Raw genomic sequence first — 24,880 nt, 5'->3', positions numbered from 1 at the left:
TATACATAATCTAGAAAAAAATGTTCCCTTCCTTCTTCTGTACTGCTGCTAAGCTGCTAAGTCACTTCAGTCGTGTCCAACTCTGTGCGACCCCATGATGGCAGACCATCAGGCTCCGCAGTCCCTGGGGTTCTCCAGGCAAGAACACTGGAGTGGCTTGCCATTTCCTTCTCCAATGCATGAAAGTGAAAAGTGAAAGTGAAGTCGCTCAGTCGTGTCCGACTCTTAGCGACCCATGGACTGGAGCCCACCAGGCTCCTCCGTCCATGGGATTTTCCAGGCAAGAGCACTGGAGTGGGGTGCCATTGCCTTCTAAATTACATGAAATATTAAGCTATTTCAAGATGCTTACAAAGACTGTAATTACGAAGGCAAATTCTACTTAAGATATCCATCCAACCTAGTACGTTCAAGTACTTCAAATTACAAAGATTGGGAAACTCCTTTTATCAAAAAGGAATTACAACTCAAAAGTCTTAAAATTTAGTTCAATTAGATTAAAAAATCAGTGTAAAAGAGCCAAAAATCTACTCTTCACAGTTATATGCAACCTTTTCAAAATGCAACACTTTAAGGCCATTAATTATAACTTAAAAAATGTTTAAACCATGTTAGCAGGTCAGAGAACACATCTGAACTAAATCGAGGACAAGTTCTCCTTTAATAGGACTCAAAATATTCACACTACTTCAGGAGAACTTGACTGCTCTAATATTTGCTTCCAGGATTTTGGGGAATTTAAGGTAAATAGGTAGGAGATTCTGGATACACATGGACCCACAGAAAGGGACATAAGTTACTAGGGAGTAGATACTCTAGTATCCTTTCTGGAATGTTCACCTTTTAAAATAAGTACTAAGATTTTTGGGTGCTAGAGAAGACTCTTGAGAGTCCCCTGGACAGTAAGGAGATCAAACCATGCAATTTTAAAGAAAATCAACCTTGATATTCAATGGAAGGACTGATGTTGAAGCTGAAACTCCAATACTTTGGCCACCTGATGCAAAGAGTGAACTCACTGGAAAAGAAAGACCCTAATGCTGGGAAAGATTGAGGGCAGGAGGAGAAGGGGGTGACAGAGGATGAGATGGTTGGATGGCATCATTGACTCAGTGGACATGAGTTTGAGCAAACTCTGGGAGACAATGAAGGACAGGGGAGTCTGCAGTCCATGGGGTCACAAAGAGTTGGAAGCGACTTAGCAACTAAAGGACAACTAAGATTCTACATTCTAAAAACTGGTAATGAAGAAGCAAATCACTTTCTGTTTTTACCAGAAAAGCATGCTTAGAGCACAAATAAACTAATCATTTATATTTCACAATTTTAAACACTAAAAAAAAAAATTTTTAATTTCACAATGACCGAATAAAATAGCATTTAATTTTCAAACTTTACAACACGTGCTGGCATCATAAATTTTATCAGACTTGTAAACTGTTTCCCTCATCCTATAGTAGTGAAAGTGAAGTCTCTCAGTAGTGTCTGACTCTTTGCGACCCCATGGGCTGTAGCCTACCAGGCTCCTCTGTCCATGGGATTTTCCAGGTAATAGTCGGAGAAGGTGATGGCACCCCACTCCAGTGCTCTTGCCTGGAAAATCCCATGGGCGGAGGAGCCTGGTAGGCTGCAGTCCATGGGGTCGCGAAGAATTGGACATGACTGAGGGACTTCACTTTCACTTTTCACTTTCATGCATTGGAGAAGGAAATGGTAACCCACTCCAGTATTCTTGCCTGGAGAATCCCAGGGATGGGGGAGCCTAGTGGGCTGCCATCTATGGGGTCGCACAGAGTTGGACACGACTGACGTGACTTAGCAGCAGCAATCCTGGAGTGGATTGCCATTTCCTTCTCCAGGGGATCTTCCCAACCCAGGGATCGAACCTGGGTCTCCTGGGTCACCTGGGTCTCCCGCATTGTAGACAGACGCTTTACCATAACAATCACATCCTGATGCTAATATATGAAAGTAAATGAGACTCTCATTAAAGCTTTTAATCAGCTGAATCTGACAGAGTGCTTTAAGCTTCTTAACAAAAGATGTAAATCACTAAATTCCTTCTAACTCAAAAAATAATCCCATGATTATGAAGCAGCTTTTGTCATCTGGCAGAAAAGATACTCAATGAGATAGGCCACACAAGCTGATAATCATTTAAGAATTTAGTTTCATTCACATAGATGAAATTACTACTGGACACTTCACAGCTTGAAATTCATTTTATTATGCTGAGGCATGAGGGATTGATTTTTATGTCAGTTTGTTTTTGGGGTGTTTATTTTAGTCTTTATACTCTACAAAGTATATTCTTTTGGAATGATTTTGAATGTGTGTGGGTGGGTGTGTAATGACTGCTGAAAAGTTAACTGTTGGTAATAGCATGGACTCTATAAGTCAGGTCACCTGGCTTAGAATCCCAGCTACACTTTTTGCTAGCTGAGTGACCTTGTGAATAAACTCACATCACTGTGCTGCCACTTACTTATCTATAAAATGGGCATGATAATAGTAACTACTTTCAGGTACAGCTATGAGGATTAAATGATTAAATATACACAGGGCACTCAGAGTGTCTGGATAAAGTAAGCACCACTGAAGTATTATCTATTGTTAATAAATCATAGTTCTGTCTCCAGTACAAAAATTACAATTATACTTCACTGTGTTCCACAAGATATTTATTTCAGATTTCAGAAGTTGTTTTGGGTAGAAGGATCTTTAACGGCTAGATAAACTCACTATCACAATTATTTTCAGAATCTGGGAACATTAAATTATGCTGTGTTTCATTTAACTCCCTAATAATTAGTACATTCTTTTCCCTCACTCTTCTCTCTCTCCCTTCCTCCTTTTCTCCCTCCCTCTCTCTCTCCTAGGTTGCTCTAGTACACATGATAATATAACATGTGATCCCTGGAGTAAGAAATGTGCAGTTAAGATAAGGAATACACACAAAATACTAAATAAAAGTGTTACGAAACACATACACAGACATATCCTTTAGAATTTTATACTACTGGATTTATGTGTATATACTCCTGTGGGAGAAGAGAAGGCAGAAATTAGTCTAATTTTGTGGGAATGCACTGGGAGAGCACTAAATAACTGTAGTGGGATATAAGGCTAAGGAAAGTGGGATACAGTTGGAAATTTTGACATAAAATCTATGTGAAAATATAAAATCTTCACATAAAGTCTTTGTTAAGCCAAGGAAATAAAGGACAGCTTAGATTTACTGCACAAACTGAACTGCAGAAAGGTTGAAACTGGAAATAGTTCAGTTATGATTCAAAGGGGAAAAAAGCACAAGAGAAGTAGGCAATATAACAGATGAAGTGAAAGGAAGGGAAGACACAAAAATTTCAAATAAAGTAGACATTCTTGACTGTCTTCCAAAATCCGTTTCCTATTTCTTCCTCCAAAAAGAACTCCAACATTCCCAGGTATCTGCTCGTCCCTGATACAACACATGTGCCTTGAGGGAAAATTAACCCCACATTCAGCTTCAAGATGGGTAAGACTGGCTTAAGGATAATCTCATAACCCTTGCCAGGGATTGGTTCAGAAATAAGCACGTGATCTACTCCTGAACCCATGAAAGATCAATGAAATGACAGATGTGTTAAAAACTTTGGGGAAAGTTCCCAGGGGGTCTTTTAGAAGCAACCTTTGCTATTTTCGACTGGATGTGATCAAAGTAGCATGCACCCCAACTGCTACTGGCAAACAGCCTAAGAGTATTAGGGAAACTTCCTTAGTATGCAGCCACTGAACAAAAGGGCTGAGAGTCCGAGAGAAAACACTAGCAGATGATGCCACTGAGATGCTGCATTAACCAATTCTAAAGAGGTTCATTATTTAAGCCGGTACATTTCCGTCCTGTTTTGTTATCAGGTGGCATTTCTGTCATTTGCATCTGAGGGTATGCTAAATAATATTAAGCTTCTGAGCTTGAACATGAAGAAAGAGTTGTGTAGGCCACAGAAATAAGAAAACTGAGATGGGACTTTATTTGCAAAGTTGACAACTTTAGTTTGGGGCACTTTAAGAGCAAGTTGATAAGGCCAGCTTTCTTAGACCTGTATCCTGGTAAAATTAGAGTATATTTATGAATAAGAACCAGTGTTCTTATTCTCCAGCTAAGAAAAATGTCTTATTTATCTTGTAGAATTATGGTGAAAGGTAGAAAGTTGACAGGAGTGCTGATGAAATCTATCCTTGACTCAGTCACAGTTGGCTTTACATACTGCTCCCTGGTGCCTGTATTTAATTCCTCCAGTTCTGATCCTTATCTGCCATTATCAAGGAAACCGGCTGCTCCATCCACCAGTGTTGATGTCCATGCCAAGTCCTTATGTAACAGGCAACTGATACCTCCATTTATTTCCTGGAAATCTTGATTTTCTGGCTTTTGACTTAGTTCATTCCTAAATTTCTCCAGCAACAAAAGAATATGTTCCTTGACTATTAACCTGAGAATGTGATTCAGAATTATTTCTTCATTCTGGCTGCTTAACAGCTAATCTTGTTGCTATCATACCCCTCGAAATCAGGCACACCGAGATTTTAAAGAAGCTTTAACCTCATACATTTTGAACATAATAAAAATTTTTCATTTAAAAATACGATTATATGCTTGTCAATCTAGTGAAAACACACAAAGTTAGTCTGCATTTACTATTTTGGTCTAGTTAGAACATTTTAATAATTATTTCAAAATGCCCAACCATATTATTAAACTATATCATTTAAATAATAGGAGATACACTTTTAAGAATAGATTTTTGCTTTGATAGTAAGTTTGTCCTTAAAACCATTTAATGTCACAGTCTGAGATTTTTTTACCTGATGTTCCAGTTTCGTGATTTTTCTCTTCAGGTTTGCCATTTGACTTGAAAGGTCTTTGTTCATCCGCCTCATCATCCCCCCACCATGAAGGCTGCCCATATAATGGAGTACCACGGGGCATGGCAGAAGTATCTGTAAAGAAGTGGGGGAAAAGCACATGAAAACAGGAAAACAAACAAACAAACATGCTTTTGGAGAATGCTAGAATCGCCCAGTTGATTTAATGAAAAACAAAGTACAGGTGACCCCTGAACAATGCAGAGTTTAGGAGCCTTCACATTCTCCGCAGTTGAAAATTCAAGCATAGTATAACTTATAGTTAGCCTGCTCCCTTGGTGGCTCAAATGGTAGAGAATCTGCCTGCAATGCGGAAGACCTGGGTTCGATCCCCTGGAAAAGGAACTGGCAACCGACTCCAGTATTCCTGCCTGAAGAATCCCATGGACAGAGGAGCCTGGTGGGCTAGAGTCCATGGGTTGCAAAGAGCAGAACACTTATTCAACAACTTTCACTTCCAAATCCACAGTTCCTGTGTTAGTCACTCAGTCATGTCCAACTCTTTGTGACTCCATGGACTCTAGCCCACAAGGCTCATCTGTTCATGGGGTTCTTCAGGCAAGAATACTGGAGTGGGTTGCCAGTTCCTTCTCCAAGGGATCTTCCTGACCCAGGGATCAAACCTGGGTCTCCCACATTGCAGGCAGACTCTTTACCATCTGAATCACGAGGGAAGCAGTTCTGTATTCATGGATTCAACTAATGTGGACTGTGTAGTATTGTAGTATTAACTATTGAAAAAAATCTGCATTTAAAAAAAAAATAGTGCTGCTCAACACGGAGAAGGCAATGGCAACCCACTCCAGTACTCTTGCCTGGAAAATACCATGGACAGAGGACCCTGGTAGGCTATAGTCCATGGGGTTGCTAAGAGTCAGACACGACTGAGCAACTTCACTTTTACTTGTCACTTTCATGCATGGGAGAAGGAAATGGCAACCCACTCTAGTGTTCTTGCCTGGAGAATCCTGGGGATACGAGAGCCTGGTGGGCTGCCATCTATGGGGTCGCACAGAGTCGAACACGACTGAAGCGACTTAGCAGCAGCTGCTCAACAGTTCAAACCAGTGCTGTTCAAGGGTTAACTGTATAGTCTAGATAGCAGAAAATACTCTAAGTTGAATAGTATTTGTGGATCTCATTCAATATTGAACATGAGAAACAAATTTTGCACTGGCTAATATCTATGTAATATAAACTGCTAGAGTCCAACAGCTTTTAGTCAAAGTGCAACTTGTTCACTGGCACACAGAAATGGCTCATAAGTCTAAACATAAAAGACAAAACTAAATTTTGGTATAAGTGACTTTTAAAAAAACTTTAAAGCCTAAGGACACTGCACAGTAACTAAATTTAAACCAGTTGTTAACTGGACTAATAAGCTTATATTTGAGCAATTTGATAATTTCTAACAGTTTTAAAAATTGTTTTTATATGACTGGGATTATGTATATAAACTATTCTTAAAGCTCCTACTGTAATATGATACATATCATAATAATTATAATGTAGCCATTATTGGACATTTCCTTTTCATTCATTTCAGTTATAATCTAGGGGGAAAAAAGCAGACAAACATGGAATAATAAAAATACTATTAAGGTAAATTATATTTACTTTCTTCAAATAAATATACTAAATACACTTACATACAACTGCCATATAATTATGTTCTACACTGCTTTTTAAGAAGCACTGGCTGCATTAAAACCCACTCTGAAATTGTCATTATCATTAATTATTTTTATAAGGACATGGAAGCATGCAACTTCTTCATAATCAAGAATAAACATGATATTTTCAAAGAGGTTAACTTACCAACAACTTTCTCCTCAGATTTTAGTGCTTCTGTAGGTTTGTGCTGCACTTCTGTTGCAGAATCTGCTACCTTTGAATCTATGCTTTTGGCACATGCAGATTTTGATAATTCTGATTCTGAAGATTTTTGGGACAACTGAAGCTGAATGGTAAATTTCTCATGCTACAAAACATTTTAAAATGGAAGTGAAATATCCATGAGTGAAATCAACCCTAGTAAATGGCAGGTTTACAAAAGAAATAAGTAAAAATGTTTACCTTAAGAGCTTCTTCAGGGACCCTCATTTCTCCTCGTACTACAGTGAAAAGATTTGTATGTAAACAGGGCTAAGGAAGAATATAATTTCAAAACTCTGATAAGCTTAAAACAATCAAAGATAATAAAGAAATCGTCCTATTTTCAAGAAGCAATTATAATAAGAGAATGACCATATTTCCCTAAGAGTCAAGTGTTAAAAAAAAGTTAAATGTTAAATTATGTTCACAAATATAAAAAATTTTTAATACTAAATAAAATCTTAAAAAGTCTAGCAAGTAATTCCAAACTTAGGTAATAATCACGGCCTTCAAGAAGCAAACAACTGGGTGATTAACCTAAGCACAAAAGACGTTTTCAGTTCTCACTAACAGTAATATGACCACAAAGAAGAAAAGCACCTGGGTCAAATGATATTGATAGCTAACCACAAAAATCTAAAAAGAAGTGTCATCAGGAATTACCCAACAGTAAATCCTGAAGAATTCAATTATTCCTACTTCACAAGCACTGATAAAAATGAAATTCATCTTGAAAGTGCAAAAGAAATGCTATAATTAGGGTCTTTACAGCAACTACAACCACTCCTTCCCCCCATGAATTGCAATCAGGGTCAAATTACATTATCAAACAACTGATTCTATACAGATTAGAACCAAGTGCTAGATATAATGAATGCTTTCATTATTATGCCAAAAAGAACAATGCCTCTGTATGTTAAAAAGATCTTTCACTAAACAACAGAGGTCACATTTCTCACCATCACTTAACCCCTTAATGAAAGGACTTTTGTAACCACATAGTAAATGTTAAGTCTTCTTTATCAGTTCAGAGCACCCATGACTTCAAGGGTAGAAAGCTATAATTATCATGACCACTTGGGAGAAAAATAGACTTCCCATGCATAACAAGCGGTAAACTTGTTTACAAGTATTTGATCCATAGTTCTACTCATTAAAATAATAAAAACTCAGAATTTTCTAGAATTGTAAAGCACTTTGGGAATATCCTATTCAATTCCATTAACCCACCTTCCCATTCTCAAGTCCCCGTGGAACTTGAGGACTAGAGAGGCAGAACCCAAGATAATAATCTAGTCAACTGAATACTAGTCCAGGGCTTTCTTATCACTTTACACTGCTTCCAGTAACTGTGAAATAATAAAAAATTTCCTTTTTTATTATGTATATATGCTGATACACATTTGCTGGTATATATGACTATATACAGTTCATAGTTAAGTACTTAATAAAAGTAAAAATTCTAGTAAGCTTTTGTTTTACTCCCAAAAAACTCATTAACAGCCGCAGAAGATTCACTGCATTCCTACATTTACAGTGGAAAACACCATCTTAAAACTACTGGAAGTCATTTCTATTTTTCAATGGGAAACAAATGATTTTAGCCTGCTGTGAGTGCTTTCTGCTGCTTCAAGTTTCTCCTGGGAGTGCTTTAATTAAGGCTATTCCTCAAAGTTAGTCTAGGGCATCCTCTTAAATTTAGACTTCTTTAGGATCAAGGAAAACTTATAAAGAGGGTATAACTCAGATTCACATACTTTGCCTTACCAAAAAACTCCTGTGTGGGAGACCAAAGAATTCAAGATTCCTCTTGTTTAGGTTATGAATTTAACTGAGAATCCTAGTATGACAATGAGGTTTTTGAGACTACTCCTGACTCCAGCTTTCACCTTCAAAGCTACTAGTGGTACAGACCCAGGTAACTGTTTTCAGTTTGCTTAATTTAGAAAAATGACAATCTAATGTATAATTACTTATGATGTCAAGTTACAAAATACACAATACAGTCATATTAACTACAGCTGTATGTCAATTATATCTCAAGAAATTTCATAAAGTGTCATGCTTACTTAAATCTTATTTATTAAAAATCATTAATATTTATAAATTATTTCCACACTTCTTTGAATAACAACTGAAAAAGAGAAAAAATACATGAAACAATGGTTTGCAAAGACAATCAATACCAGGTAACAAAAGACAGTGATTTCTGAGTGAGGAGGAACAAATCAAGGGGACTGCAATCACTGCCCTAACTCAGTATCTTTAGAGAACTTCCAAGTCACACTGGAGGGAGGGGTAAGCAAGGCCAAACCTGGCAGACTCTCAGCTGGGAAGAAAAGAGGGCTGAGAGTCTGGGCAGACCCAGATGACTACAGCTCAGAAAGCTGCACAGAAGTAGTATTCCAGAGACTGTTAAGGGGCTGGCTCAAGTATTCAGTTGGGAACTGATCAGCACATTAATTTGAGAAAACATATCTATGGCTGGGACAAGAACCACCTGAAAGTATTCGAAGTAATAGTGCCCCTTACTCAGAGAGGGCCAGGAATAGTGTCTAATCACAACAGCCAAGCTGAAAAACCTCATGTTTCCCAGGTCACTCGATAAAGCAGGGGTTCGCAAATTGTTTATCTATTGAGGGCCAGACAGTAAACTTTTTAGGTTTTGGAAGCCATATGATTTCTGTTTAAACTACTCAACTCTGCTTATGACAGTGCAAAAGCAGCTAAAGAAAGATGTAAATGAGTGGATATGCCTATGTACGAATAAAACTTTATTTACAAACACAGGCTGAGAGCCAGGTTTACCAATGGTCTTGCTGACCCCTAAAGCAGAGTATACAGAAAGGTCTTGCTTCTGTAATGGGGAATTAATTAGCCGCAGAATAATCTCAGAAGTTCAAAAATTTTTAGGAAAGCAAGACTCAACATGATAAAACTATTTCAAAGTAACCTGTGTCCCAGAACAAAGCTCAAAAATATTTATAGGAATCCAAAAGTATGCATACAATACTCAACAAGGTAAAAAATCCACAATGTCTGTCTTTCAGTCAAAACAATGAATGTAAAAATCAATCAAAACTGACCCAGAATTGACACAAATGTCAACAAACATTCTAACAGTTAACATCACTGTATTCCATATGTTTAAAAAATATGTAAAGACTTGAAAGATATAAAAGACAAAATCCAAATTTTAGAGCTGAAAACTATACTGGATAGGGAAATTGCATGTTAGACACAGCCAAAGAAAAGTTTAGTAAACCTGAAGACAATGCAACAATAACAACCCAAAGTGAAACACACAGAGAACAGATACTCATTAAAAAAATAATAAATAGAGCCTCAGTAAGCTAGGAGATGACTTCTAGTAGCCTAATATACGTTTAAATGAAGTCCTTGGGGAAAAAAGTGGGGAGAACAGAAAAAAGAATTAAAAAAAATAATGGCTGAATTTTTTTCTAAATCTGATTAAAAGTATAAACCCACAGATCCAACATGCTCAAAAATCCCCAAGCATAAGAGACATGAAGAAAACCGCACAAAGGCACATTAAAATCAAACTGCTCAAAACCAGGGGAAAGGGAACCAATGCAAGAGAGAACAACAAATTTAAAGTACTTAAAAGAAATGTCCAGCAACAATAACTTCTAATAACTAAGGTGAAATGCTTTTCCAGACACACGAAAGCTGAAAGAATTCATCATCAGCAGAGTTGTACTATAAAAAAATATTAAAAGAAGTTCTTTACACAATAAGAAAATGAAACTAGATGAAAATGTGGATCTATCAATATAAAAAAGCATGAAAAGCACAAGAAATGGTAATTACAGTGATTTAAGATATGACTACAATGGCCATAAAAATCTATTTTTCTTATTATTTAAACCTCTTTAAAAGATAACTGATGCTTTACTGATATCAATGTAGAATGCAATTTGTAACATATATAGAAATAAAATGTATGACAATCACAACACAAAGATAAGGACAGAAAAAAAAGAAAGTATACCACTGTAACGTTCTTATACTGTATGTGAAGGAGTATAATGTCATTTGAAGATACAGCTTAAAATTAAAGATAAAATTATAAAATCTTAACCACAATTTTTTTTAAAAGGGTTACAGTAGTAAAATAACAAGACAAAATGAAATCATAAAAAAACTCAATAATCCAAAATAAATTGGGAGAAAAAGAGAAAAAACTGATGGGGCAAATAGAGCACAAATATCAATACGATAGATTTAATAACCACATCATTAAATGAATGCTCTAAATCCCCGGATGAAGGCAGAAATGATCAAACTGAATAAAAACTAAGACCAACTATGTGCTGCCTAGTTCAAATGTAAAGACAATAATAAGTTAAAAGTAAAAGAATGCAAGCGATATACCATGCTAACACCAATCCAAAACTAATGTCCAGACAAACCAGATTTCAGCACAAAAAAATGTTATCACAGATAAAGCAAAGCATTTTATAATTACAAAGGGGATCAATTCATCAAGAAGACACAACAATCCTAAATGTTTACACTTCTAATAACAGTGTTTTAAATTACATGAAGCCAATACTTCTGCAAGGAGAAACAAACCCAATGAGAGTCTGAAATTTTGATACTGCTTTCTCAATAATTGACACAACAACTGGACAACAAATCAGTAAAATACAGAAAATGTGAACAACAGTACAACTAATTTGACCGAATAGAATACTCCACCCAACAACAGCAGAATGCACATTCTTCTCAAGTACACAGAGCATATTTACCAAGATAGAGTAGATATACCATGCGTGACAGGACAGGATTTGAAATACATGAAGTATGTTTCTGACCACTATGGGTAAATTGGAAATTAATAACAGAAAGTCCCTCGGAAAAATTCCAAATATTTAGAAACTAAGTAACAAAGATTAATGCAAACAAAGATCAAAAGAGAAACTAGAAAGTATCTTGCGTGTTAAAGCAGTACAGGCATACTTTATTGTACTTCCCTTTACTGTGCTCTGCAGACACTGCGTTTCATACAAATTGAAGGTCCGTGGCAACCCTGCACCCAGCAAGTCTATCGGAGCCAGTTTTTCAATGGCATTTGCTCACTTCATGTCTCTGTATGGTAATTCGCACATTTCAAACGTTTTCCTTATTTTTATATTTGTTATGGGGATCTGTGATCAGTTATTTTTGGCTGTGTCAGGTCTTAGCTGCAGCACGCAGGGTCTTTGCTGCAATATGTGGGATTTTTTGCCTGTGGTCCATGGGTTTGTGGCACATGGGCTCTCTATCGAGGTGCCCAGACTCAGTAGCTGTGGTGCACGGTCCCCAGCCAGGGATCAAATCTGAGTCCCCTGCATTGGAAGGTGAACTCTTAACCACTGGGCCACCAGAAGTCCCTGATCGGTGATCTTTGATGTTACTATTGTAATTGTTCCGGGTCACCATGAACGTCACCCATATATGTCGGTGAACTTAATTGATAGATGTTGTGCACGTTCTGACTGGCCTACCAACTGGCCGTTCTTTCTCTCTCTCCCCTCTGGCCACCTATTCCCTAAGACATGACGACGTTAATGTTAGGCCAATTAATAACTCCACAACAGCCTCTAAACATTTAAGTGAAATGAGGAGTCACACATCTTGTACTTTAAGTTAAAAGCTAGAAATGACTAAACTTAGTGAGGAAGGCATGTCAAAAGCCAAGACAGAAAAATATTTTTGGTGTTAAAAAAAAGAGAGAGAGAGAAAGATGGAAGGACATTTGAGGGGGAAAAAAAAAAAAAAAGCCAAGACGGGATCAAAGATAGGCCTCATGTGACAGCCAAATTGTGAATGGAAAGAAAAAGTTCTTGAGGGAAATTAAAAGTGCTATTTTAGTGACACATGCATGGTAAGAAAGCTAAACAGATTTAATGTAAATATGGAATAAGTTTAGTGATCTGAATAGAAGACCAAACCAGCCACAACATTCCCTTAAGCCAAAGCCTAATGCAGAGCAAGGCCCTCTCTTCAATGAAGGCTGAGAGAGGTGAGGAGGCTACAGAAGAAAAGCTTGAAGCTTACAGAGAACGATTTATGAAGCTCAGGAAAAGAAGCCATTTCCATAACATAAAAGTGCAAAGTGAAGCAGCAATTGCTGATGTAGAAGCTATAGCAAATTATCCAGAAGATCTAGCTAAGATAATTATAATGAAGGTGACTACACTTAACAACAGATTTTCAGTGTAGACAAAACAGTCTTCTTTGGAAGAAGACACCCTTTCGTAGCTAGAGAGGAGAAGTCAATGACTTCGCTTCAAAGGGCAAGCTGATTCTCTTGTTAGTGGGGATAATACAGGTAGTGACTTTTAAGTTGAAGCCAATGCTTACTTAGCATTCTGAATATCTTAGGGCCCTTAGGAATTACGCTAAATCTACTCTGCCTGTACTCTCCCAACGAAATAATAAAGCCTGGGTGACTGGACATCTGTTTACAACATTGTTTACTAAATATTTTAAGCCCACTGTTTGAGACCTACTGCCTGGCACGTTACAGTCCATGGGATCGCAAAGAGTGGGGCACGACTGAAGAGACTTAGCATGCACGTATGCTCAGATTTCAAAGTATTTCTGCTCACTGACCATGTACCTTGTCACCCAAGAGCTCTGATGGAGATGGACAAAATTAATGCCTGCTAACAACAATAACATTCATTCTGCAACCCATGAATCGAGGAGACATTCTGACTTTAAAGCCTTATTATTAAAAAAAAAAACTATTTATTTTTATTTATTTGGCTGTGCCAGGTCTTAGTTGCAGCATGTGGGATCTATTTCCCTGACCAAGGATTGAACCTGCACCCCGATATTGGGAGTATGAAGGCCTAGCCACTGGACCACCAGGGAAATACCTCAAGTCTTATTATTGAACAAATACATTTCATAAGGTTACAGCTGCCACAGTGATTCTTCAGCTGGATCTGGGAAGTTATTTGAAAACCTTCTGGAAAAGATTCACCACTCTAGTTGCCATTAGAACATTTGTAATTTATGGAAGGGTCAATTATCAATACTAACAGGAGTTTGGAAGAAGTTGATTCCAAACCTCATGAATGACTTTGAGGGGTTCAAGACTTCAGTGGGGGAAGTAACTGCTGAGATAGTGGAAATAGCAAAAGAACTAGAATTAAAAGTGGAGCCTGAAGATGTGGTTAAACTGCTGCAATCTCATGATAAAACTAGAATGAATAAGAAGTTTCTTATGTGCAAAGAAAGCAGTTTCTTGAAATGGAATCTACTCCTGGTAAAGATGCTGTGAAGACTGTTAGCATAACAACAAACGACTAGAGTATTACATAAACTTAGTTGATAAAGCAGCAGTAAGGTTTGAGAGACTGACTCCAATTATGAAAGAAGTTCTGCTTTGGGTAAGATGCAATCAAAGAGCACTATGTGCTACAGAGAAATCACTCATGAAAAGAAGAGTCAATTGATGTGGCAAACTTCACTGTGGTGTTATTCTAAGAAATAGCCACAGCCACCCCAACTTCCAGCAACCACCTCCCTAGTCAGTCAGCAGCCATCAACACCGAGGCAAGACCCTGCATCCTTAATAAGATTATGACTCACAGAATGCTCAGATGATAGTCAGCAGTTTTTAGTAATAAAGCATTTTTTGATCAAGGTATATACAAATTTTTTAGACATAATGCTATCACATACTTAATAGACTACAATGTCATTTAAACATTAACTTTCATATGCACTGGGAAACCAAAAAATTTTTGTGGCTAGCTTCTTACAATGCTACAGTGGTCTGGAACTGAAACCACAGTATCTCTAAGGTATGTTTGTACTGGGCAGGGTGGGGGGGTGGATTTTATAGCACTAAATGCCTATATTAGAAAAGAAAGGTCTCGAATGATCTCAGCTTTCACTTGGAAGAAGTTAATAATGACAGTAGAAGTCAAATAGAAAACGTTAACAATTGAAAAATTCAATTAAACCAAATTCAATTACATCAAATTTAAATGGACTGCGGGGGGGAAGATTCTTCCCATTTTCTCCACAATATCTGCTCTACCTACAGAATATGCTGTTGGTTAATGGTGACTCCATTTTTCTAATTGTTTACATCAACTGTACAATTTTGGATTCATCCTTGACTCTCTTCTCTTAGTCCATATCCAGTCTAACCAGGAATATTACTGGCTCCATCTACAAGACATGTACAGATCCTATCATTTCTCACTACCTCTGCTTCTATCACCTCCATTATTTCTCACCCGGAGCTACTGCAACTACCATAACAACCTTCTAACTGGTCTCCCTCTTACCACTCCTACCCACTCCCACCCTTAAGTCTTTGAACAAGAGTAACCAGAGGATTCTCTTAAACATGTAAGTCATTATCACCTCACTCCTCTGACCAAACCCTCTAAATCGCTGTTTCACTTAAAAGCCAAAATTCTTACAGTGACCTATTAAAGGTGATACATTATACGGTCAGCATCTTCACCCTATCTTTGCTCCAATGTTGGCTTCTCAGTGACGTCTTCATGAACAGCCTTTTTAAAGTATAATTTCTCACGAACCACCACTAGCTCTCTGTATTCCATTCACACTTTTCCTCGATAGAATTTATCACCCTCTATCATTCTTTTTGTGTGTGCTGTCAGCTACCTCCAACCCCATTAAAGTGTAAGCTCCAGGAGGACAGAGACTGTGATCTGTTTTAATTAGTACTGTATCCCCAGACTGGGGCTCTCTGGTGGCTCAGTGATAAAGAACTCACCTATAATGCAGGAGACATGGGTTCCATCCTTGGGTCAGGAAAAACCCTTGGGGAGGGAATGGCTACTCATTCCAGTATTCTTACCCAGGAAATCCTATGGACAGAAGGAGCCTGGCAGGCTACAGTCTGTGGGGTTACAAAAGAGTTGAATACAACTTCATGACTAAACAACAACAAAACATCCCCAGACTGTAGGGACTATGTCTGGCACATGGGAGACATTCAATAAATAATTGTAAAATAAACAAACTTAGGCTTGCTTATCTGCTACACATCTAGCCACCTGGAGATACAGTACCTATTTCTGAAGTGTAGCATTTCACTATACTTCCTGAGTTTACATTCATTTCTTAAACTTGGATATTTCACTACTTGCTTTTCCAAGTCACTTAATTACTCTAATTAGAAAAAAATACTTTTGGCAGATAAACTGTACTCCAGTTTCAACTCACAGTAAATGTTCTTTCCAGTCTTAATTCATAGTAAATGTTCTTTCTGTTGCTGTGGCATTTTAATTAAACAATTTTCAACTACAAGGTGTAACAATAAATCCCTAGACTTGGCTACTATTACACACTCTGTCTTCTACCCAGTTCTTTGATACCCAAAGTGCATATGTAATGGCATCACAGGAATATTTCTGCTGAAACTATAATACAGAGTGAGGAGGAATAAAAGAGTCCATCAATTTTTCCAGCATTGTTTTTAGGAACAGGCATAATAAGCAGAAAGAAAATATATTATTTTTAAACATGAATTTTAATTTGGAAGGGCAAAGAGACTTTCAGCATGCTTATATTATGAATTCTTATGTCTGAAGAAATGTTTAATTTATACCAGAATAAAGATTTTTAAATAAATTTAATAAATGCACAAAATCATATAAGGATATCATATCCAAATCTCAACTTATCTTCAAGTTTCAAGGTGATATAAGTCTGTTCTGGAATTCTAACATCATTCACAAAAGTCTACAAGAGATAAAAAAGATAGATGTTAAGTTAATATTTGAAGAATTATTATATTTTAGACAAGCAAATATTCAAACCTTATACTGTAAAGTATAGATCGAATGGTGGCTAACACAGCTTGAGTATCATCATAAAATGCATTCTGTAATAAGTGATTTCATAATCAAAGATTTCATACTAAGCCCTTTATTACTATTACAAATAACACACAAAGAACCAACTTGCAGTTCCTCTAAGTCTACTATGCTGCCAAGACAAATTTAGGCACCTAAAAATGGTTCCAAGAAAAGATCCTACTTGAAGTTAGAAATTGTAAAAGGTGAAATATTTAGCTCTAGATATAATATCAGGGTCCACTAGACTCAATTTTAATTTTTCTGGACAGTTTTAATTATTGGTGAGGATTGAGCTTTCACTATTTTTATTCCTAGAAGTGTTTTAAAGAAGAAAATGAAAATTTACTTAAAAAAACTGAATAAAACTCATTCTGTTTTACAATTGCCATATGAGTCCTTTGGATGCTTTTAAGAACTTAAGATACATTACAAGACCCTTACATGAATCTACGATACATTATAGAAACATTATTTTTCCTGTATCTCAAAATATTGTTTCATCAACATCATCATCCCATCATTATTTCATTTTACCAATTATTTCTTACTGTGGAAATGACCAAAATAATAACAGAAGAATAGAATTATCTAGAACACACTAGTATACTGTACTAGGTATACTACACTAGTAGGTATACTATTAAATTTTCTAGCAGGTGAAAAAAGGTGAAATTAATTTTCATAAAATATTTTGATTAACATACACATCCAAAAGAGTACCATTTTAACAAATAATGAATATAAAAATTAAGAAAGCACTTTACATTCTTTCTTTTGTACCTTCTTTTTTAGACTAGACACATTTCAAGTGCTCAGTAGCCACACATGGATAGTGTGGTGAATATCAAACAGAGCTAGATGGATGATGCAATCATGAAATACTGTACAACCTTTCGGTTTCTTACTACATTATCCAAATTATTGCATCATTTTCCCAAGAAGCTAAAGACAGCATCTTTGCCCTTTTTCAAAAAGCTATTAAAGAGCAAAATTGAGAATTCAGCATTTTTTATTTAACATCCATAAAGGCAAAGAAGAAAAGGGAAACTTTTCAGTTATAAGGGTAAATACAAAAGGTAGAGCAGCATTCTAGACTAACAACAATGATAAAACATTAACAAAATAAGCAAACTATCAAACCATGGGTCTTCGGATGAAGATAATCCTAGATGAATTTTGCCTAACACAAGAATTGATGAGAGAAGAATGTTTCCAAAGTTAAAAAAAAAAACAAACCCTAAAAAATATTTTTCATCCAGTTAGCCTAAGTCAGTAAGAGGAATTACACAGTATTTTTAAACACAAAACTGATGATTCTGCACTTTAAAATAAATTGTGACAGTTTTCTCTCATTTTTTAATGTTTGTGCTTTAATGTTTATTTGATTTAGCATGTAAGAGAACAAATGTATCTATATAAAAGTAACTGGTAGTAAAGAGATGATGTATTAAGAGAAATAAAATCATTGAACTGATCTGGCAACTGTTGTAATGTTTTACAATTATGGAAGAAAAAGAAGATGACCTTCTTCTTGATAAAATTTTAAACTGTCAAAAATCTTAAAAATAATGCATTTTGATAATGCAAGAGCAAGAAAAACTAGAAATAATAGTAAACTAGAACCAGCGAGAGATGTACTTGAAATCTGAATCAGCATCTATAAAATGGATATATATCCCATAGAATGCATGACAACTGACACATTCGTGGCTCTCAAAGAACAATACTCATTCTCTTTGTTACGTATCTTTCAAAACCAGGAAAATATGGAACAAAAATTGGAGTTTGTCAGGTGGCATTAGGGGTAAAGAATCCACCTGCCAATGCAGGAGACAAAAGACATGTGGGTTTGATCCCTGGGTCAGGAAGATCCCCTGGAGAAGGAAATGGCAATCCACTCCAGTATTCTTGCCTGGAGAATCCCATGGACAGAGGAGCCTGACGGGTTACAATCCATGGGGCCAGAAGAGTTGGACATGACTGAAGCGACTTACAATGCACACACACATCTCATTTTTTAATAAAAGTTCTAGTTGTTCTCTCATCTTTTAATTCTTACTTGTGTAAACTATTTGTAAAAAGACTCAAAGGGTCCACTGGACACAAGACGGTAAATGGTGATGATAATTTTTCCTGACATACTAGAAGGTAAAGACCTAGAATCCACTTGATTTATAAAACACAGAACAACGTTATACTTAACTGCCTGGAATGCAGACATCATATAAGTGTCCAATGCTTTCCTTTGATAAGTTGAAATTAAAAATTACTCTTTCTGTTTGAATCTCATTTTCCTTGTTCTTTATTTTACTGGATTCGAGATGGCCATCAAAGCTTGCTTGAGAAGGTTCCCTCCACAATGAATAAGTTTAGAATGTTAGAAAATAAAATACATAAAGGCGTTGTGTTATTATGATCATATTCTCAAATTCCTTTGCATAGCTGGCACTTTGTAATATGTCACACAATACCAGTTTCTAAGTCTACCAAAAACAAACAAACAAAAATAGAAGCTGCAATCTTATTCCTGATATAAGGAGAGAGCAGAATACTGCTAAACTCAAGATCACATATTAGTATGATTTATGAATAATCCTAAATAATAACCTTCTGACATGCTTCACAGAAAGAAGGAAAAGTTAATTCAAAGAAAATTCGAAAGCTCAGGCATTTATAAACTCTAATTTCAGGCTCATTTTCAATATGCATATTTTAGAGTGTTTTAAGAATTATATTTTGAGTTTACCAACATATTCTATATTAATTACAAAAGAGAAAAGTTTTTTGAGAAAAGGAGCATGATGAAAGAGAAAAGAATAAAATAAAATATTAATTAACAGATGTCTGATATGCAGAAGATAGATATACAGTATAAGAGAAATGCCACAGTTCTAAACCAATTTTATTTAAAACCATCTCATCCTAAAATACCATATTTACTTAAAAGACCTAAGATGACCTATAAGATCTGCTCAAAGCTCAATGCCTGACTCTCTTAAATATTAAACACCTATTATTTTTAACAAATGTACTAGGAACTTTCAGAGATTAAAAAACATAATTTTAACATGCTAGCATTTATGACAAAAATATACCCTACAGTCTAAAAAAGGCTGAGGAAATATGAGCCAGACACAAAATTTCATCTCTCAAAATATAATTGAGAACACCTGGGAGCAAAAAGTCTTCTGATGGTTTAAAATTATAAAAGGGGAGAAAATTTAAAAGAGCAAAAGGAAAAAAAATCATTTATATAAATCAGCTATGAAGCATTTTAACAAATTAGATATAGAAAGAAAAACAGGTTTTACTTCTTATGCTCATAACATCATTTGCTCATACCTCTAGCTGGTAGGCAGGACAGGTGAGGACAACGAGGCACACAGCATGAAGTAACAATCAAGATTCGAGCTCAGAAGTAGAACTACTGGGATTCAAAATCAGGTCTCTGAACTACAAATCCCACATTCACTGCACATCAAGAACACTTGGGTGATCAAGCCAAGCCAGCTCCCCAAACTCCCCCATCCACACCACTACCCTTAGAGAAGCCAACTGAACCAGATAAACATGTTTAATTTAAATGCAAATGTATTACATAATTGACAGTATAGAATCATATAAGGACCAGGTACTGCAGTAATGCTCTGGGAAATCTGAAGGAAGTGGCCAGCAGCACAACACCTCAATCATGTTGCCAGCGAGTAAGGTGTCCTCTTCCTCCCCTAACTACTTTCCTACTTGCTCATTCTATGCTACACTGTTCTGATGCTTCGGGATATGCAGTGTGAAAGAGGACACAGCAGGGGCTGGAACACAGGGAGCTGAGGTAGAATGGGATGGGAGTGGTATGGCAAAAGCCAGTGGTGGCTATCAGAGGTGCAGGTGCTCCAGAGCACGGAGGAAGCAGGAAGAACTGGAGGCAAACAAGGGCTCTCATAGAAAAGAGAAGCCTCAAGGAGCTCGCAGGGAAACAGCCCACTAACATAAGCTACAGAAGCAGTTCCAGCTTCCTCAAGCAGAACAGCCTCATTTCTGGTCGTAATAACGTTAAGTGTGGACCTAGGTAACTTGCAAGTGTATTTTAGGGTAGGGTGAAAGGAAGCAGAAGTGAAAGTAGTCACAGGTAGCTATTTATGAATTAAGTTGATACAGTGCTTTAAAAAAAAAATTAACTGCATATGTATTCACTAAAAAGTAGGTAGCCTACAGGATGCCAAAGTTGTTTTAACTGCTTTTCTTATCATAACAGCAGTAACTAACACTTGTCTATGTGTGTGTGTGCGCGCGCGTGCTCAGTCGTGTCCAACTCCTTGTGACCCCACGGACTGGAGCAAGAATACTGGAGTGGGTTGCTATTTTCTCCTCCAGGGGATCTTCCTAACTCAGGGATAGAATTAGCCATCTCCTGCATTGGCAGGCAGATTCTTTACCACTGAATCACCAGGGAACTCCAGTAACTAACACTTACTGAATGCTTATTACATACTATTCTAGGTGTTTAAAACTATTAACTTATTCACAACAACCTGAGAGGAGTACTACTTTACTACTTCTATTTTTTAAAAATTGAGGAACAGAAAAATTAAGTGACGTGTCCAGCATCACACCACTAGTAAGAATTCAAGCTGGGCTCATACCACTACACTGCGCCTTCTCTGAAGTTACTACTTTTAACCTGATGCTCAAATTTCTAAGATTCTATGAATGTTAAGTTACGTAGGTCCATACTTAACGTTATTACGACCAGAAATGAGGCTGTTCTGCTTGAGGAAGCTGGAACTGCTTCTGTAGCTTATGTTAGTGGGCTGTTTCCCTGCGAGCTCCTTGAGGCTTCTCTTTTCTATGAGAGCCCTTGTTTGCCTCCAGTTCTTCCTGCTTCCTCCGTGCTCTGGAGCACCTGCACCTCTGACAGCCAAGTTTTCTATGAATAAAATGCATGACAGCTGGTAGTTCACAGACTTTGGCTACCAGAGTCCATTCTGGCATATTTCCTAGGCTATTCATTTGGGTAACAGTGCATTTATTATTTGTATAACGTTTTAAAGTTCTGTAACAGACAGATACTCACATATATTTAATCCTTACAACACTACTATAAAGCAAGAATTATGGTTTCACTATTCTAAAAACGAAGTCAGGTAACTAAATTTTGTGTTGAGTCTTCACATTCATAAACTTCAACTCATTCAGTTCAGTTGCTCAGTCGTGTCCAACTCTTTGTGACCCCATGAACCACAACTCATTGCATTTGCACAACTATGAATATATATGAGGAAATGGAATTTCAGAGGGTTATCATGCTCATAAGTTACAGACTGAGATTCAAATCTAGGTCCTGATTTCAAGTTCAAAATGAAGATGTTACTCTCCGTGAGTTACTGTATTCCAGAAAATTGAGTACAATCAAATTACAAGAACGGTCAGCTTTGATAAACTTAGAAGTTAATATTTCACCTGATTTTTTATAACCTACATCCATAATTTTTATATTTGGTCACAATGTTTTAAAAGACTAAAACACGAATGTTAATTCTCACTTATTATTTTCCAAGATATAATGTAAAGACACCTAAGATGAGTGCTGTGGTCAAGATTAAATTTTCTAGTTTTAAAAGCAGAATATAACATTTTTAAAACATTCCACATATGGAAGTGGATTAAAAATTTCTCTATAAAGTCTTTCATACAGAAAATTCATTCAATTCCATTCAAAAAGATTCACTGGGTTCAGGCACTGTGGTGTGTTTACCGAAGCAAAAGGCCCAGGAACTGTTTGTTCAGAAGAACACAAAGTCTAACACGGTGGCAGATATTCACAAGCAGATTCACAAGCAGATTATTAAACCTTGCATTAGCAAGGCTGATAAAGCATCTGAGACAGAGATTAAAACAGAAGTCTGTAGGTGTGGACAAGGAAACAGCACCTCAGAATCCAAATTGCGTACTTACATGCCACATGTTAGAACAATTTCTATTTCATCTGCCTATTTCCTCTATCTTAATCATTCAACATGTTAACTACATCAATGAGTTAATATTCTTCAATACCTTTTTTTGCTGCCTTCAGGAGGATGTGGAATGTACAGCAAAAACCACAATAATGTAAAGTAATTAGCCTCCAATTAAAAGAAAAAAAAATTACCATATTTGCCAAATTTCTACATGTTTTTTCACATAATGTTTAATGGTGTATTTTGAACCAGTTAGAAGTATGCTGCTGCTGCTGCTGCTAAGTTGCTTCAGTCGTGTCCAACTCTGTGCAACCTCAGAGACGGCAGCCCACCAGGCTCCCCCGTCCCTGGGATTCTCCAGGCAGGAACACTGGAGTGGGTTGCCATTTCCTTCTCCAATGCATGAAAGTGAAAAGTGAAAGTGAAAGTCCCTCAGTCGTGTCTGACTCCTAGAGACCCCATGGACTGCAGCCTACCAGGCTCCTCCGTCCATGGGATTTTCCAGGTAAGAGTACTGGAGTGGGTTGCCATTGCCTAGACACATTTAATTCTGTGAAATTCTTTTGAAGAATTTCAAAGCACAGATCGCAAGAAAATTTTATTTGTTTTTGTTAGCAAAGCCATGAGAAAACTGAGAAGAAATAAGATAAATTATTCAACATGTCAGCATTCTCTTATTCTGCAGCTACTTACATTCTGCCAATGTAGAAAAATCAATTGAAGAATTAGGGAAAAAAATTCACTGTATTAACACAAAAATTTTCAATGTAGGACTCCAAAGAAGCAACAACAGACACTAGAGTTTAGACAACTCACCACATTTGTTAAGGTAAATGAATGTGTTTCACTCCTTTGTACTCTAATCTAGAAGATTCTTCAACGATCTAACACCAAACCATATTTGCATCTTTTTTTTTTTTTGCCCAAAGTTAACCCACACGCATGACAATTATGTCTCTCAAAGACTGCTTTTCTGAATTCTTACTGTCATGACTTACCACTCTTTTCTCACATATAAATTCAGTCATCCAGTAAAGACAAGCCCTCCTCTTACTTCCTTAAAGAAGCCTTTTTTTTTCTTTAACCATTAGATAATAACAACCAACAACCATCTGAATTCCTTTAAGTATTAACCACCAAGAGGGTTTCTTGGGAACGTAAGCCACATTCATATTCTAGCATAAGGTCCTCAAAGTGCTATGTACCCAGTAAGCACTTAAAAGTAGGTGCACACTAAAGAAAAGGAAATAAAACACAAACGGGATTTTGTGTTTTTATCTGTTTTCTTACAATATTAAACAAAAAGTCAAATAAGATAAAAAGAAAACTCTTAACTTACCCCATTTAGACTGCCTAAATCTTTCACCAAATGTTCATCAGTAGAGGCATCATAATTGATTACAGCATGTTGCTTATCCACACTACGAGACTGAAAGAAAAAATTTTAAGTTAAAAAAAACAAACAAACATGCAAGAAAATGCCAGAATAAATACCAAAACACTGATTTTTGGCTAAATACTTTAATAAGATTGTAAATATAGGAAAATACCAAAGTAAAACTAGATTAAATGAGATTTAAACTGTTACTATCCAATAGAAATTTGGCATCACTTTTTAAAGAGGAAAGCTGCCACAATTTTAAAACATTCTTTTCTACCAAAGTCACACGTTCTACTTTTGAGAATTTAAATCAGCTGACTTTGTTGAATGTATCAAATGACAATACTTTTTTAAAAATAATATGAAACTCTTATATGGAAATCATGTGAATGATAACTTCATGTGTTATGTACCTCATTGCAAGAAAAATTACCATACAGGCTTTTCATCTTTCATGTGATATGTTCCTGAATATAAAATTATCCTCGCTTAGAATATGGGCTCTAAAACTCATGGGAGAGCTCTAAGAGAGAAAGAGAAAGTAAAAAAAAAAAAAAAAAAAGGAATTAGAATGGCAAACAGATTTCTGAAAATTGCTCTTGAGTCTCTTTTAAAGTACACACACACACTCTTTCTCTTAGAGCTTAGTGAGTTATCTATAGATGAAAGTGGCTCAGAGATGAACTATAAGCCTTTGGAAATTTGCACCCAAAGGAAATAACAGTATAGCCACATGAAGAAATAATCTGAGAACCACTGAATATGAACTCAACAACCATTTACTATTGGGTTATTATGTTATCCTTGGTATACTAAAAGCAAAGGAACCATCCAAAATGGGGAGGAGGTATCATTTTCAGTTTTCAGTCCAGCATGTACATGTCACCGACGCAATGGACGTA

The 24,880-nt window shown here is 36.5% G+C and overlaps 1 protein-coding gene across 12 annotated transcripts in view; it reads right to left on the bottom strand.

Moving 5' to 3' along the window:
• CEP170 (centrosomal protein 170kDa) overlaps positions 1-24,880 on the bottom strand; it is a 131,101-nt gene that overhangs the window by 59,577 nt on the left and 46,644 nt on the right. For 11 of the 12 annotated variants that reach the window (XM_010836663.1, XM_010836664.1, XM_010836667.1 and 8 more), the window contains 5 exons: positions 23,937-24,026; positions 16,449-16,527; positions 6,985-7,043; positions 6,727-6,889; positions 4,849-4,983 (listed from right to left, as the gene is read on the bottom strand). In XM_010836663.1, the coding sequence (XP_010834965.1) occupies positions 4,849-4,983; positions 6,727-6,889; positions 6,985-7,043; positions 16,449-16,527; positions 23,937-24,026 (526 nt within the window). Of the gene's footprint in view, positions 1-4,848; positions 4,984-6,726; positions 6,890-6,984; positions 7,044-16,448; positions 16,528-18,846; positions 18,996-23,936; positions 24,027-24,880 lie in introns of those variants that run through there. The other variant, XM_010836666.1, reaches the window with a different exon arrangement.

The sequence above is a fragment of the Bison bison genome, unplaced genomic scaffold, assembly GCF_000754665.1.
Source record: "Bison bison bison isolate TAMUID 2011002044 unplaced genomic scaffold, Bison_UMD1.0 scf7180017864064, whole genome shotgun sequence".
In the NCBI taxonomy this organism is placed as follows: Eukaryota; Metazoa; Chordata; class Mammalia; order Artiodactyla; family Bovidae; genus Bison; species Bison bison.
The sequence above is the reverse complement of the archived record's forward strand: the minus strand, read 5'-3'. Positions and strand labels throughout refer to the sequence as shown.